We start from the raw sequence: 16,942 nt of genomic DNA on the forward strand, positions 1-16,942 counted from the left end.
GGTGTGCCGCAGGGAGTGTGGCACACCCGTGGGTGTGCCGCAGGGAGTGTGGCACACCCGTGGGTGTGCCGCAGGGAGTGTAGTAGATCCTTGTCACTTTAAGGGAATCTTTCGGCACAGAATGACTATTCAAACTAAGTCACGCTTCTCGGTACTTCATGGTGGAGCCAATCATTTAAATTCACCTTCCCACCTGCTTGTTTTCCCTCAATCTCCACCACCCTCCTCTTTGATTGACAGCTCTGGCTTCAAAGAGCAAGAGAAGGGACAGAGAGAGAGGGAAAACAAGCCGGTAGGAAGGTGTACATAAACGATTGAACCACCAAGCTCCTGTGCCTGGTTTGAAAAGTCATTCTGTGCTGACAGATGCCCTTTAACCGCACTTGGAATTCATGCCATACCATGAAAATTTCCAAGGCATATGAACAGGGCCTGGACAAGGAGTAGGCAGGGTAGGCACCTGCCTAGGGCACTACCCCATGCCTCCTCTAGGGAGACGCACTTTAATAAAAAAAAAAAACAAAAAAAAAACAACAACTGACATTGCTGAATTTCTGCGGCCGCGGGGCACTTTCCACCTGCCTCAGGCATTCAGCACAGTGACCACCAGGGTAGAGGCACACTCGTGAGCGGTGTCAATGGCTGACACCACTCACCCTTTTCTGCCTGTGCCCCGGGCTGACGTTACTTCCCCGCACTCAATTGTATTCAGGTCTGTAAGATGCGAATACAATTGATGTGCTGCCGTCGGCACGAGCAGAGGAGCTACAATTTGCTCCTCTGGAAACTTCATCAGAGCACAGGCACTTCCGGCCTGCACCTTGTTGGAGACTGCGCACGCAGGGGACATCGGATAGCACGATGCACTGATGTTATCACGCCGTCCAGTGCCCTCTGCTGTACAGGAAAGAACAAGCGACAGTAGCCGCGGTGTACTGGGAGTCTGGGATAGGTGAGCATAAGTTTTTTTTTTTTCCTGTTTTGTATTGCCACTGAATGTGGCCCATCAAAAGAGGGGCTGGCTGTGCGGGACATAATACTGGGGGCTTCTGGCTGTGCGGGACATAATACTGGGAGCTGCTGGATGTGGATGACATATAACTGGAGGCTGCTGGCTGTGGATGACATTATACTGGGGGCTGCTGGCTGTGGGGGTCATTATACTGGGGGCTGCTGGCTGTGGGGGTCATTATACTGGGGGCTGCTGGCTGTGGGGGTCATTATACTGGGGGCTGCTGGCTGTGGGGTCATTATACTGGGAGCTTCTGGCTGTGGGGGTCATTATACTGGGGGCTGCTGACTTTGGGTGACATAATACTGGGGGCTGCTGGATGTGGGGGACATAATACTGGGGGATGCTGGATGTGGGGGTCATTATACTAGGGGTTGCTGGCTGTTGGGGTCATTATACTGGGGGCTACTGGCTGTGGGGGTCATTATACTGGGGGCTGCTGACTTTGGATGACATAATACTGGGGGCTGCTGAATGTGGGGGTCATTATACTGGGAGCTGCTGGCTGTGGGTGACATATAACTGGGGCTGCTGGATGTGGGGGGCATTATACTGGGGGCTGCTGCATGTGGGGGACATTATACTGGGGGCTGCTGGATGTGGGGGACCTAAAACTGGGGGGCAGCTGGCTGTGGGGAACATTATACTGGGGGCTGCTGGCTGTGGAGAACATACTACTGGGGGCTGCTGGCTGTTGAGGACATACTGGGAGCTGCTGGCTGTGGGGGACATAATACTGGGAGCTGCTGGCTGTGGGGGACATAATACTGGGGGCAGCTGGCTGTGGGGGGCATACTACTGGTGGCTGTGAGGGACATACTACGAGGGCTGCTGGCTGTGGGGGGCATTATACTGGGGGCTGCTGGCTGTGGAGGACATACTGGGAGCTGCTGGCTGTGGGGGACATACTACTGGGGGCTGCTGGCTGTGGGGGACATACTACTGGGGGCTGCTGGCGATGGGGGACATACTACTGGGGGCTGCTGGCTGTGGGGAACATACTACTGAGGGCTTCTGGCTGTGGGGGGGCATACTACTAGGGGCTGCTGGCTGTGGGGGGGCATTATACTGGGGGCTGGCAATGGAGGACATTATACTGGGGGCTGGCTCTGGGGGTACTGTCACACTGGCTGCTGACTGTGGGGGACCATCACACTGGTGGCTGGCTATGGGGACATTATACTTGGGGGCTGGCTGTGGAGGACATTATACTGGGGGCTGGCTGTGAAAACATCATACTGTATAGGGGGCTGTGGGCACATTATACTGTATGTACCCCTAAAGTAAATCACTTTTTTACTTTTACTTACGTTGTTTGGTGAAAAAGGTAATAATTCTAGTGGAAGTCATAATCAGAGCTTGTTACCTGACCCATTGGACGCAGAGTGTGTTAGGGGTTCTGTTACCTTAGTCTCTGACCCATTCCTTTGCTTGGGGGCAGAGGGTTCATTGGTTGGTCACTATCTTCATCTACTTAAAGCACCAAAACACCTTCTCCCAGGCCCTGCATATGAATGGGGTTGCAGAAATCTTATTCACATACAAGATATGTAAATTTAATGCAGATTAAAGTATGGAATCTGTCTGCTAGAAAACCGACATACATGAAAACACCCTTAAAGCCGCTCTTGTGTAAAGATCTGAGAGTCCAAGATAAATATGGGTCATGCATTATTTGTATGTATGAGGATCAGAGAACACTTCTGTGATTCTGTAAAATGAAATCATGAATGTTGATATATAATCTATTTTTAATCGGAATCTGCTTCCAGGTTTTTGTTACCTAATCTGAGAGCAACTTGATGTAGGTCCAGCGATGTGACTTACTGGGCTGCTTGCTGTAGTTTTGATAAAATCACAGTTTTAACAGCAGGAAATTATCACTAGAGGACTAGTAAACCTGCTGCCAGGTAGTCCTCCATATTGATGAGCTCTGTATAACCCCTCCTCCAACACCGATTGGCACAGTGTACACAGAAAACTGCCAATCAGTGATGTGGGCGGGGTTATACATGGTAGATTTGCAGTGATTTCATCAAAACTACAGCAAGCAGCTCACACATCACTGGAATCTGGTATCTGCTCCTAGATCATTCTGATCTCAGATGGGGTAGCAAAAAACCTGCTGATGGGTTCCCATTAATCCTTATGTTGATTGGTCCACTATTAACATCTTTGCTGTTTTCCATTTTATCCTTGGATGACCAGGTTTCCCTCAGCATGTTTGGCGTGTTCTTGGCACTTGATGAGAACAATATTCTGGATGCTAAAAAAGCCTTCGTCACCATAATGTTACTGAATATTCTCAGGATCCCACTTCGCATGTTCCCGGTGGCGGTATCTCTCACTGTACAGGTACTACTCGTATCACGAGAGTATATACCCATCGATCGAGACTTGTTCTCACATCGTTCTTCTGTTTTATAGTCAACTGTTTCTCTAAGACGCCTGGCTAAGTTTTTCTCAGAAGAAGAACTGGAGCCCAATGTGGAGACACTAGACGCTACAAGCAGTACGTATCCATCCAAAAGTGGCTTCCTAAGTCTACACTTACTGTAAACTGGTATTCTAAGCCATGTGGTCCTGACCATTTCTACAGAAAGTAATCCTGCAGGACATTGCACAGAAGATGTGTATGATACAGTGATGCTGAATTAACAACTGGGAAAAAAGTCAGGTTGTCAGTGGATGTAAATGGTTAAAAAAAAAAGGTTAAAACATTTCATCTATTTTTCAAACTTCTTTTTTTAACTTTAACTTTTTATTGAAGCTTATTGAAGTCTTTCAGTTGCACAACATGGCAACACATCATTATATAACAAGTTCATCTTCTGGCACCACCAAAATGTTGTAAGATGCTAAAGTTCCAAATTCAGTGCAAATTTTGGCAGATAATTCGGAGTGCAACCGAAGTAGGAAAGTATGGGGAAAGAAAAGAAAGAAGAACGTATTTGTAGCAGAAATTTCAGCACCATGTCTGCATCACTTGGCAGGAAAAACGCTGAATAAAATAGGCGCATTTTTGTTGTGTTTTTTTTACATGCGTTTTTGGTGCAGATTTTTCACCACTCTTTAGTATGGGTGAAATCTACAGCAAAATTGCTGCAAATCAGCAAGGAAAAAATAAGCAATGTGTGCATGAGACTTCAGGGATCATTCACTTTGCTGGTATTAGGAAATTCTTCAGGTTTTGTGACAAATCTGCGCAGAAACAAACGTCACAAAACTGCAACATGTGCACAGGGAAGGACGTGGACACGTAACATTACCATAAGAATAATTGAAGTGAAACACAAGTCTTAAAGATCAGACAACACCCTAAGATACAATTAAGAAGTTAAAAATACAGATAAAATGTTATAAACTTTTTGGCATTCTGGAGGAACCAATATAAGATTTATGTACCAAATTATTTCACCCATCAGCAACACAATGATTTTAGTTATTATAACCTCTTTTCTGTTCAGCTTGTAAGCACTGATTTGAAGCCGGCCAAACACTGGAGCACACTTTTATCCTAATCCTTGCCAGCTACAGCGCAGTGTTTATAAACTAGACAGCAGTGGTGGTCAGTCACCTAGGCAATGAGCTGTTAACAAAAAAAATATATTAAAGGGAATCTGTCAGCAGGTTACACACTCCCCTTGAGAAAGCAGTGAGTACTAAACGTGCGTCGGGGTGGTTGTGGTGGTCTTCACTATTTGTTGCTAATATGGATAAGTCATTACTTGATGCCTTTTGCTTTATAGTCACCATGCCTGACCAATAGAAATCTATTGAGACAAACTACATATTATGTTCTATGGGTGGCTATTTCTTGTATTGAAACAAGCAAATCTGATCAGGTGATTATACCTTAGTCTTACCTTGGTTTCCATCACTTATCTTTACTTGAATAATCCTCTTTGTCCTATATCCATGCATATATATTTTTTACAATGTATGGTAAATTAATTTTAATATATTCTATTATGCTAATAAAATGATTGATTTTATATTTATTTTTTGCGAGTGGTTTTTGGAGATCTAGTATCCAGTTGTAGGTCAATATATGGAATAACCCACTGCGTGTATTTTCTTAATACTGCTAATGGGGAGACGGATACTTTCATGTCTCTAACCAATATGTACAGTATATGCAATTTGAATATTTATTTGAGTAATCTGAGATCATCATGATGTAGGGACAGAGACCGAGTAATCTGAGATCATGATGATGTAGGGACAGAGACCCTGTTCCAGCGATGTAGAACTTAGTTTATTGGGTGCAGAAGTTGTGAAAGAATCAGTTTTCCCTGCTGTAGATCTAGTAGAGCTCAGAATGCTGAGCCCTGTATAACCCCACCCACAACACTGATTGACAGCTTCCTGTGTGTACTAGATATTGACCAAAAACTGCTAATCAGTGGTGGGGTCAGGGTTACACAGAGCAGTTGACCAATAGGCACAAGACATCTAGTCCTGTAGTGATAATCTCCTGCTGATAAAACACAGATTTTATTGAAACAACAAAACACAGCCTAATAACTGATACATCCCTGTAATCAGGGTCTCAGTCCCTACATCATGCTGCTCTCAGATTACATAGCAAAAATCTGCTGACAGATTCCCTTTTAATATCTCAAGAACGGCAGTAAATTGCAAAAGTGCTTGTTTTAACAAGCACTAACAATATCCTTCTATAAAGATGGGAATCACCCTTTAATGTTTCGATATTAGAGGAGGTATCAAAGTTTTTATTTTGGAAAATCAAAGCAATTTGTAACATAAAAGTGACACTTTTTTTCCATTTAAGGGAATGACATTGTTGTATGTAATGGCACATTTGCCTGGAGCCCCATGGTTGAGCCATGTCTTAGAAGGTAGGGCTGATGAATGTTATTGACTTTGAGATGATGATATCTTTATTTTTCCTTATCAAATCTTCTGATTTATATTAACTTAATTTTACATTTGTATTAAATGCAGTGATGTTTTATCTATAAGTGATATAGCTACCCCCCTCCTATTAGCCAGTTATGTGACATGCAATATAAATATACCAAAAATGTAATTTGGCAAAATATACAGTGGGTACGGAAAGTATTCAGACCCCTTTACATTTTTCACTCTGTTTCATTGCAGCCATTTGGTAAATTCTAAAAAGTTCATTTTTTTCTCATTAAAGTACACTCTGCACCCCATCTTGACTGAAAAAAAAGCAGAAATGTAGAATTTTTTGCAAATTTTATTAAAAAAGAAAAACTGAAATATCACATGGTCATAGGTATTCAGACCCTTTGCTCAGACACTCATATTTAAGTCACATGCTGTCCATTTCCTTGTTATCCTCCTTGAGATGGTTCTACTCCTTCATTGGAGTCCAGCTGTGTTTAATTAAACTGTTAGGACTTGATTTGGAAAGGCACACACCTGTCTGTATAAGACCTCACAGCTCACAGTGCATGTCAGACCAAATGAGAATCATGAGCTCAAAGGAACTGCCCAAGGAGCTCAGAGACAGAATTGTGGCAAGGCACAGATCTGGCCAAGGTTACAAAAGAATTTCTGCATTACTCAAGGTCTCCAAAAGCACAGTGGCCTCCATAATCCTTAAATGGAAGAAGTTTGGGACCACCAGAAGTCTTCCTAGACCTGGCCGTCCAGCCAAACTGAGCAATGGGAGTGGGAGAAGAGCCTTGGTGAGAGAGGTAAAGAACCACCCCAGGATCACTGTGGCTGAGCTCCAGAGATGCAGTAGGGAAATGGGAGAAAGTTCCACAAAGTCAACTATCACTGCAGCCCTCCACCAGTCGAGCCTTTATGGCAGAGTTGCCCGACGGAAGCCTCTCCTCAGTGCAAGACATATGAAAGCCCACATAGTTTGCTCAAAAACACATGAAGGACTCCCCGACTATGAGAAATAAGATTCTCTGGCCTGATGAGACGAAGATAGAACTTTTTGGTGATAATTCTAAGCTTTGTGTGGAGAAAACCAGGCACTGCTCATCACCTGCCCAATACAATCCCAACAGTGAAACATGGTGGTGGCAGCTTCATGCTATGTGGGTGTTTTTCAGCTGCAGGGACAGGACGACTGGTTGCAATTGAAGGAAACATGAATGCGGCCAAGTACTGAGATATCCTGATTGAAAACCTCTTCCAGAGTGCTCTGGACCTCAGACTTGACCGAAGGTTCACCTTCCAACAAGACAATGACCCTAAGCCCTTCCTGGTATAAATGTGCCCCCCCATCCTGGTATAAATGTGCCCCCCCCATCCTGGTATATATGCTCCCCCCCATCCTGGTATATATGCTCCCCCCCATCCTGGTATATATGCTCCCCCTCCCATCCTGGTATGTATGCCCACCCTTGTGTATATGTGCCCCCCCATCCTGGTATGTATGTGTCCCCCCCATCTTGGTATGTATGTGTCCCCCCCATCTTGGTATCTTGGTATGTATGTGTCCCCCCCATCTTGGTATCTTGGTATGTATGTGTCCCCCCATCTTGGTATGTATGTGTCTCCCCCCATCTTGGTATGTATGTATGTGTCCTCCCCATCTTGGTATGTATGTGTCCCCCCCCCCATCTTGGTATGTATGTGTCCCCCAATCTTGGTATGTATGTGTCCCCCTCATCCAGGTATATATGTGGCCCCCCATCCAGGTATATATGTAGCCCCCCACCCGGGTATATATGTGTCGTCATCCCCCCTTTCCTGGTATATATGTCCCCTTCATGGTATACTTGTGCCCCATCCTGGTATACGTAAATAACAGGAAGTCAGAGCTGCGGCTGCCGCTCACTCCCTGTTAATTACTTATACGTCTAAAGGTGGGAGACAGTGATGCCAGGTCTGACATAACAACCTTCAGTGAGCTGAAGAAACGCAACTGCCAACACCGCTGGAATGGCACCATACCAGGAGTTGAGTATAGGCTTTTTTATTTTAACGCAGGCAAACATTGGGAATGAGAAGGGGTTGTCCTAGTAGTAGACAACTCCTTTAATATTATAGTGGATAGCTGTCAGATCCCAGCTAGGGAAGCCTGGATGGGCCACTAGAAGGAAACTAGTAGCTGTAGTATATTATTTTTGCCACAAAAGGGGGATGTTTCTATAATGTTAATATACAACACATGATTTGGTATAACCCATAATTACAGATTACTGCAGAGATATAGATAGAAGTTGTCGATTCTTATGGTGAGGAGGACTCGGATGACTGATTGGTGTTGGAGTAGAAGAATATAACTGGTTTATTTTTATTTTTTTTGGTCCAGTCTAAAATGAAAAATTGAATTAGTAATATAGTAAGATGGGGGGAATCCAGGTTGTGATAATGGGGCGGGTAATGATATGATCTAGAGAGAGCAAATTGAATAGTGATGAATCCTAGTACTGCTGATACCCTAATTCTTTAGGATTAAAGCGATTTGGGGGGAAACGTATATTTTTTAGGCTTAGTAGACGGTGGATGTAACTTTTTTAAAAGCTGTTCTATGTTGCAGCATCAATTTGTCAATTGAGAAAGGCTCCTTGGTGGCTGTTGTTGGTCAGGTTGGCTGCGGAAAATCCTCCCTTCTTTCAGCACTACTTGGAGAAATGGAGAAAGTTGATGGGAAAGTCGCTCTAAAGGTATAAAGAGGTCATCTTCTCTACTAAAACTAAGTAAGAAAACATTACACACATAGGATGTTTCCAATGAATGTGTCAGAACGAGATCTTTGTGTGTGTGTTGTTTTTTTTTTAACGTTCTTTTAATCTCAAAAAGTTTTATACACTGTGTTCCAAATTATTATGCAAATAATATTTTCTCAGATTTTCCCAAATTACCTATATGAATTGCAGTCATTGTAATTTTCCAGTCAAATAACTATTAGAGTACAATTGAAAGGTTTTTGTACAAACTGCCTATGATAACAGTATATTTTTTTAAAAAATAAAAAACTCAAACTGCACTCAAAATGCATGTTCCAAATTATTATGCACAGCAGAGTTTTCAACCTTTTCATTTTAATAAAGAACAAAAAAATGGTCATTTTTGAAATTATAAGCATTAGCAGGTTATTACAAACTGAAATCAAACAGTTTTCAACTCAAAACTTTATTCTAGGTGATGTTACATTTGCACATAGGACCCCTTGTTCGAAAGGAGCTTCTGAACTCTCTCGTCCATTGAATTTCTCAGGTTTTGGATGGTTTCTGCTTTAATTGTTTTGCATAAGGACAGATTACCCTCCCAGAGCTGTTGCTTAGATGTGAACTGCCTCCCGCCATCATAGACACTACTTTTGATGATGCTCCAGAGGTTCTCAATGGGGTTGAGGTCAGGGGAGCATGGGTGCCACACCATAAGTTTGTCCCCTTTTATGCCCATATCAGCCAGAGATGCAGATGTGTTATGTGCAGCATGAGACGGGGCATTATCATGCATCAAATGATCTCGATGGTCCAGACGGATGGAGTGGAGGATGGCTAGTTGATGGACACCCCATGCAAACACGGCTACGGCGCTAACAAGGAGGAGGTGGAGTAATGTTTTGGGCTGGAATCATGGGGAGAGAGATTGTCGGCCCTTTTAGGATCCCTGAAGGCGTAAAGATGAACTCCATAATGTATGTTGAGTTTCTCAAACAGCACTTCCTTCCATGGTTCAAGAAGAACCGTGCATTCCGCAGCAAGATCATTTTCATGCATGATAATGCCCCGTCTCATGCTGCACATAACACATCTGCATCTCTGGCTGCTATGGGCATAAAAGGGGACAAACTTATGGTGTGGCCCCCATGCTCCCCTGACCTCAACCCCATTGAGAACCTCTGGAGCATCATCAAAAGGAGTGTCTATGATGGCGGGAGGCTGTTCACATCTAAGCAACAGCTCTGGGAGGGTATTCTGTCCTCATGCAAAACAATTGAAGCAGAAAGCATCCAAAACCTGACAAATTCAATGGACGAGAGAGTTCAGAAGCTCCTTTCCAACAAGGGGTCCTATGTGCAAATGTAACATCACCTAGAATAAAGTTTTGAGTTGAAAACTGTTTGATTTCAGTTTGTAATAACCTGCTAATGCTTAGAATTTCAAAAATGACCATTTTTTTGTTCTTTATTAAAATGAAAAGGTTGAAAACTCTGCTGTGCATAATAATTTGGAACATGCATTTTGAATGCAGTTTGAGTTTTTTATTTTTTTAAAATATACTGTTATCATAGGCAGTTTGTACAAAAACCTTTCAATTGTACTCTAATAGTTATTTGACTGGAAAATTACAATGACTGCAATTCATATAGGTAATTTGGGAAAATCTGAGAAAATATTATTTGCATAATAATTTGGAACACAGTGTATTAATATCTACTTCGAATTATACTAGAATAAACACAAAGACATAGTAGGGCCTTAAAGGGAATCTCTCCATAGCTTTTTGCTATTTGATCTGAGAGCAGTTTGGTGTAGGGACAGAGACCCTGATTCTAGCGATGTGTCACTTACTGCGCTGTTTGCTATAGTTTTGATAAAATTATGGTTTCACCTGCTATAGATGTAGCAGTTCTCTGAATGCTGAGCTCTGTATAACCCCACCCACACCACTGATTTGAGGCTTTCTGTGTACACTGTGCATTGGCAGAAAGCTACCAATCAGTGGTGGGGGCGGGGTTATACAGAGCTCCTGAATATGGAGGACTAAATGCATCAGGTTTACTAGTCCTCTAGTGATAAAATAACTTTTATCAGCACGAGATTATCAAATCTACATCAAACAGCCCAGTAAGTGACACATCACTGAAATCCGGTTCTTTGTTTCTACATTATGCTGCTTCCAGATTAATTGGCAAAAACCTGGTGACAGATTTCCTTTAAAAGTATCAACACTTTTTTTAAAATGTATTTTACTCACTTATATAGCACCATTAACTCCACAGCGCTTCACAGACCACATCATCACTGTCCCCATTGGGGCTCACAATCTACATTCCCTATCAGTATGTCTATGGAGTGTGGGAGGAAACCGGAGAACCCACAGGAAACCCACACAAACATGGGGAGAACATACAAACTCCTTGCAGATGTTGTCCTTGGTGGGATTTGAACCCAGGACCCCAGCGCTGCAAAGTAACAGTGCTAACCACTGAGCCACTGTGCTATGCTTTTAATTTTGATTCATAAATTACCAGTGAAAACTGAATATAAGAAACTTTATAATAATTTCCTACTTATCAGATAGTTTTTCCAAATTGTATCGACACAGAAAGTATGAAGCAAGTCAATCTCTCTATATAAGAACAACCCCCCAGCATCTGCAATACTGTATTTTGACCACATATATTTCCTGTGCTATACGGATCCCGGATAAAACATTCACAAGACTAGCTAAAAGCAATTAGTGGATACAGAACATGGCAGACAAAAATCAAAGCTTGAAATTAGTATATGTATGCATGGGACAGCATGGACTAAGACTTCAGATAAGAATGTGATGCAAACATATTTCTATATTAGGGACTGTGGTACTGATCCACTGTTGCAAAATTCATTGTTGCAATTGCAAATGAGCCATAATTGCAGTGGGTGGGCACTGTACTTACAGCTGTGCTGCTTCTGTTCACTATTCCGCACCTGCTGCTGGTCTCCTTGTAAGTGATTGACAGGTCACTCTTCTTTCCCGTGTAGAGCTAGTGCAAGCGCTGTCAATTCCCAGAACGGTGAATGCACAGTAAGGTCCTGATGAAGAGAACTGCCAGTGTGTAGTGCGGGGCGGTAGCAGTGGGCAAGGCACTTGTCTCCTTTTACATCCCAGCGCTACATGAAAGTGTGGGTCCTGGCTGGGTGCGTGGATTTGTGCTGTGAGGACCTTACGCCCGTGAAAACCGCCTTTAGCCGATGTTGTTGCTGGCCAGGACCAGATGTTTCACAGTTCAATAAAGGAGACCGTCGTTCAAACATAGTCCTTACTGAATAATAACTTGTTAAAGGTTATATACAAAGGATAGCGGGCACAGAGTCTTATGGTCGTTTCCTGTACGGCATAAAGCATTTTCCCTCACACCGTAACCTTCTTCTGTAGTTCTACTCCAGAGCTTTGGAGACACACTGTTCCATCCTGCGTCGCCACAAGCCAGCCTGAATGCCACAGTCCTGATCAGCAAGTCTCTCTACTTTCTCAGCTGTTTTGCGTCCTATTTCTTCCACTACTGGTGCCCTCGATCTACTGCTTGGGACCCCAGTAGTCCCGCGAGCCCAGTCATGTTTTTGCCCGTTACCTTTGGCGTTGCAAGCTTGGGGGTTCGTGACTCTGCGTCCTATCCATGGACCCTTCACCGGAAGGCCACTGTGACTAGTCAGTCACTTCCTCCTTAGGATCTCGCTATCCCTGGCCTTAAGTCTTCTTTTCTATGGGTCACCCTTTTTGGCAACATTGCTCACTTGGCACTTCAAACTCGAGCTAACTACAGGAAGCAGTCACTTGCCCTAACACTAAGCCCCTCACACTATGGGTTAGTCCCAAACATTAACTCTATCTTTCCCTAATGTCATTACATAAACTACAGTCAACTATCTATCCCTATGCTACCTATCTTATAAACTATGTCCTACACTATAATACCTTACATTATCACATCCTACACAGTACATTCCTTATCTTACATTACACATTACAACACAATTCACATGATATATACAAAGACGCAGGACATAATACACATTACAATACACGTCACGCGATTGATGTCTTCAGGGGTAGGAACACTGCAGCATAGTCCACCATCCTTACAAGTGTCTGGTGCGCTCTGCATAGTTTTCAGATCGTGTCCGACATTGACAGTCTTCTTCGCACCTGCTGCTCGTTCCCCAGCTGGTCATCCTACTGAAGAAGACGGTCAGTGTCTGGCTTGATCTGCAAACTATGCCGAACGTGCCAGACACTCAGTCTTCTTGATCAGGACCTTACTGTGCATGCACCGCTCCGAGAAATGATGGCGTTTGCGCTAGATCTTGGGCGGGAGAGGCAGGTCACTGAAAGAAGAGTATTAATTTAGTGTTATATGTATTACAAAAATAAAAAAAATAATAACAACATACAGATAAACTAAAAACAAAAAGGAGGATCCCCAAACCCTACAAGTTTATCAATAGGTATCCTTGTATACCTCCGGTTCACAGTTATGTAAAAAAACCCCATAAAGCACTGTTGGCACAATTAATACTATGAGTCCCGTATTGGCACAATTCATGGAGAGAATCCCCAAAATATACCCACACAGTGCATATAACAAAAATCTTAATTGTTCATTATATTATCTGTTGCTCCTGTAATGTGGGGAGGAACCAACTCCACAGCACCCCATAGCTGCATGTCTCTATCTTATTGGTAAGGTTGTAGTGAGGATTTGTAGGTAAAATACAATAATATATTAAGTACATGCAATGTATGCCAAAAAGGTGCAATTCACGAGACAAAAATGGCACAAATACAATAACAAATGGCCGCTGTGTTTTGACTTTTTTAGGGTTCCCTGGCCTATGTTCCACAACAAACCTGGATCCCAAATGCCACCTTTAAAGAGAATGTGCTTTTTGGAAGAACATTGGATAAAGGCTGGTATGATAGTGTTATTCAGGCTTGTGCTCTTCTTCCTGACCTAAAAATTCTTTCTGGGGGAGAGAACACAGAAATTGGTGAAAAAGTGAGTATGTGTTAGGGAAATTGACATCTAAATTGTAATCGAGAGTATTATCCTTACTTCTTTGGGCTCAGCTTTTCTATGTCCTTTATTACAACCTTGCATATGACATTGTTTTATAGATTGCTGCTGTTCAGTGCATTATACGGCTGTTACTTATGTGGTCTGAATGCGTTTTATGTGGCTTTTTACAAGGGTATAAACTTGTCTGGAGGACAGAAGCAACGGATAAGTATTGCCCGAGCTGTATACCGGAACTGTGACGTCTATTTGCTGGACGATCCCCTGTCTGCAGTCGATGCCCATGTAGGACAGCATTTGTTTGAGCATGTTCTTGGACCCAGTGGTTTGCTTAAAGGAAAAGTAAGATTAATCTAAAATTACATGTCCATTCGATATTAAGGGGGTTGTACAATGTTGTTCCTTTGGCGATCAGATAAGACAGGGCCCTCTGGTTACTGATACTGGCAGCGGCAGCACATTTCTGCTTCGGGAGAAAAAACAACTCGCAATCAAGTAAATGGGTGATCGTGTAATAGTGTCTTGAAAAAGTATTCATACCCCATGAACTTTTCCACTATTTTTCATGTTACTCTCACAAACTTGGAACCAATTGGTCATTCAAGATTTAATTTAGTGGTATCAGATTTCAGAGGGCTGAATACAAATGCACCTCGCAATTTTCAAATTTATATTTCTTTTTTTAGAAAACCATGTATCATTTCTTTTACACTTGCTTCTTTGTGTTGATATATCAGATAAAATCTAAACTAAAACAAATTTAAATTTGTGGGTGTAATGTGAAAAAAATGTTAAAAGTTCACAGAGTATGAATACTTTTTCAAAACACTGTACCTGGTAGTGTTGGGTCTGTCAGACTAACAGCCAGTTTTTGATTAAACTTTTCTTTATCGGTAAGGGTCAATTGCTCTGCTGTATGTTATACTAGTCACTACTCTCGGACAAGCCGTGAAGCAGGGTAGTCAAACTTTCTGGGTTTTGATACAAAGAGAACACGTAGTAAACTAAAGGGGAAAGACAAAGGCGTTGTCAGGTCATGGTCCGAGGTCAGAATACCAGGAAGATAGCGGATCAGAGCAAAGCGGCTAGGCAAATGGATGGTCAGAACAAGGTCCATGGTCAGGCAGCAATAGATCAACAAACAGAGGACAGGAATACAAAGCATGTATAACATGAGAAACAGAGTCTAGATGGCATAAAACAGATTTCTTTATTTAATATATAGTTAAAATCTAGTCCACAAGAATAATATCACAATATAAGTTATTTATCACAATACATGGTGAAATATAATGTACACATAGGTCATAATACCCCAAAAGGCTAACACAAAGTCTAAACCCTGATATAAATATGGCACGCCCAGCGGGCCACTAATATATATTATCCACAACTGTGTGTGATTGCAGTGACATAGCATTCAACTGAGGGTTCCGCTTACTGGCCAATTTCACAGGGGAGCCAGAAGAAGGGGGGGAAACAGACAAGAGAAATACAGGATCAGGTCGCCATCTGGCCGGGAAAGAGCCTCGACGCGCGTTTCGCCGCTAATACTGCAGGCTTTCTCAAGAGGCCTTTTGGGGTATTATGACCTATGTGTACATTATATTTCACCATGTATTGTGATAAATAACTTATATTGTGATATTATTCTTGTGGACTAGATTTTAGCTATATATTAAATAAAGAAATCTGTTTTATGCCATCTAGACTCTGTTTCTCCTGTTATACATATAGTATTGAGTAGGCATGTGGCTGACAGACACGATGCATTGACAAGGTGTCTGTCAACCTGTTTTGAAGGATGAAGGCCGTCTTTTGTGTGAGGAATACAAAGCAGCCCACTGAGCAGATGCTAAGTCTGTAAGAGATTTGGGACTGACAGCTCAGCTAAGTAGCTGGGTAATCACTTAGAACAGGAAACACCTGAAGGAAGCTCAGCACCACCCAGACTCCGATTGGACGGCCGAGCTGTCTATTAAACTATCGACAGTTCAGCACGGCCCTTCATTAGATTGGACGACTGAGCTGTCACTCACTGCGTCTAATACACACTGAGCGGAGGAATCGTGACACTGTACTTCAGAATCCCATAGCAGAGAATGAAAAGGGCCGCACGTGTGTGGCTTACCCTTCCGCCGCTGCACGCAAGCACCAGTCGTAAAAGGTTTAAGGATCCCCTGATCTGCAGATAGGTGAGACATTTTTGGCATAACCGGTGAATATGCAATAGATGCATGTTGAGAAATGACTCCTTTAACGTCATATCCCCTTTGTTCTAATCGTGGTGATTGTTTCAAGTCCCATTGTGTTACAATGGTCTTTGGCAGTGAAAGGGTTTAAAGGGAACCTGTCACTAGATTCATGCTGTCTGAACCATGGGCAGTATGAATTGGAGCCTGGCTTTTTCTGTGAAAACATAGCCGTCCGGGGACTATACAGAGAGACGAGACAAGTCCAGTGTGACCCCCGACTCACTACTCTCTACACTGCTCTAGCTGATTGACAGATCACTCCTATATACACATGTGGGAGGGACGAGTCTGGATTAGGAAGCTGGCCGGGGGCCACACCCGACTGGTCAGTTTTCCCCCTATAGTCCTCGGCCGGATTTTCAAAATGTCTTACCCGAAACGCCGCAGCGTCATGTAAATTCCAGTATATAATTTAATTATTTATTATGATGCTCCGTTATTGAGGTCTTGTCAAGTACAGTTTGTTTCATCAGTGCATGTAATCTGAAAATGTATTCCAGACACGCGTTCTTGTCACTCATGGAGTAAGTTTCCTCCCACAAGTGGACATGATTATTGTAATGTCTGACGGCAGGATCTCGGAGGTTGGCACATACGCTGAGCTTTTGGATAAGAATGGCGATTTTGCAGATTTCCTCCAAACATATGCCCTGACTGGTGAACAGGAGGAATCGCACATAGAAAGTAAGCCTAGAAAGAGATGAGTAGAAGTGCGGAAGACTGCAGAGCAAGGAATAAGACATACGGGGCACACAGAGCAGAACATCCCCTGCTGCCCTTTCCTATTCATTTTAGTGTAGCGGACCTCCAGCTGTTGTGGTCCTCCAGTCGTTTGTGACTGCTGGAGGGCATAAAGTTGAGGTCTTTGAGTGTTTTTTGGACTGATAATATATATTATCTAGTATTTTCGCAGACCTACAACTGAAAGTTCACTTCCTGATTGTTCTACTACTATATCATCTTCTATTGGGACATCCCGATGTC

General features: G+C 42.9%; 1 protein-coding gene across 2 annotated transcripts in view; it reads left to right on the forward strand.

The window, feature by feature from the left end:
• The window catches only part of LOC141162038 (multidrug resistance-associated protein 1-like), a 122,548-nt gene that overhangs the window by 67,991 nt on the left and 37,615 nt on the right, over positions 1-16,942 (forward strand). For both annotated transcript variants that reach the window (XM_073647685.1, XM_073647686.1), the window contains 7 exons: positions 3,221-3,367; positions 3,440-3,524; positions 5,808-5,874; positions 8,508-8,634; positions 13,509-13,685; positions 13,878-14,045; positions 16,459-16,642. In XM_073647685.1, coding sequence (XP_073503786.1) covers positions 3,221-3,367; positions 3,440-3,524; positions 5,808-5,874; positions 8,508-8,634; positions 13,509-13,685; positions 13,878-14,045; positions 16,459-16,642 — 955 coding nt within the window. The remainder of the gene's footprint in view (positions 1-3,220; positions 3,368-3,439; positions 3,525-5,807; positions 5,875-8,507; positions 8,635-13,508; positions 13,686-13,877; positions 14,046-16,458; positions 16,643-16,942) is intronic.

This window comes from Phyllobates terribilis, unplaced genomic scaffold (genome assembly GCF_046119375.1).
Source record: "Phyllobates terribilis strain yellow unplaced genomic scaffold, ASM4611937v1 Scaffold_9__5_contigs__length_417890890, whole genome shotgun sequence".
NCBI lineage: Eukaryota > Metazoa > Chordata > Amphibia > Anura > Dendrobatidae > Phyllobates > Phyllobates terribilis.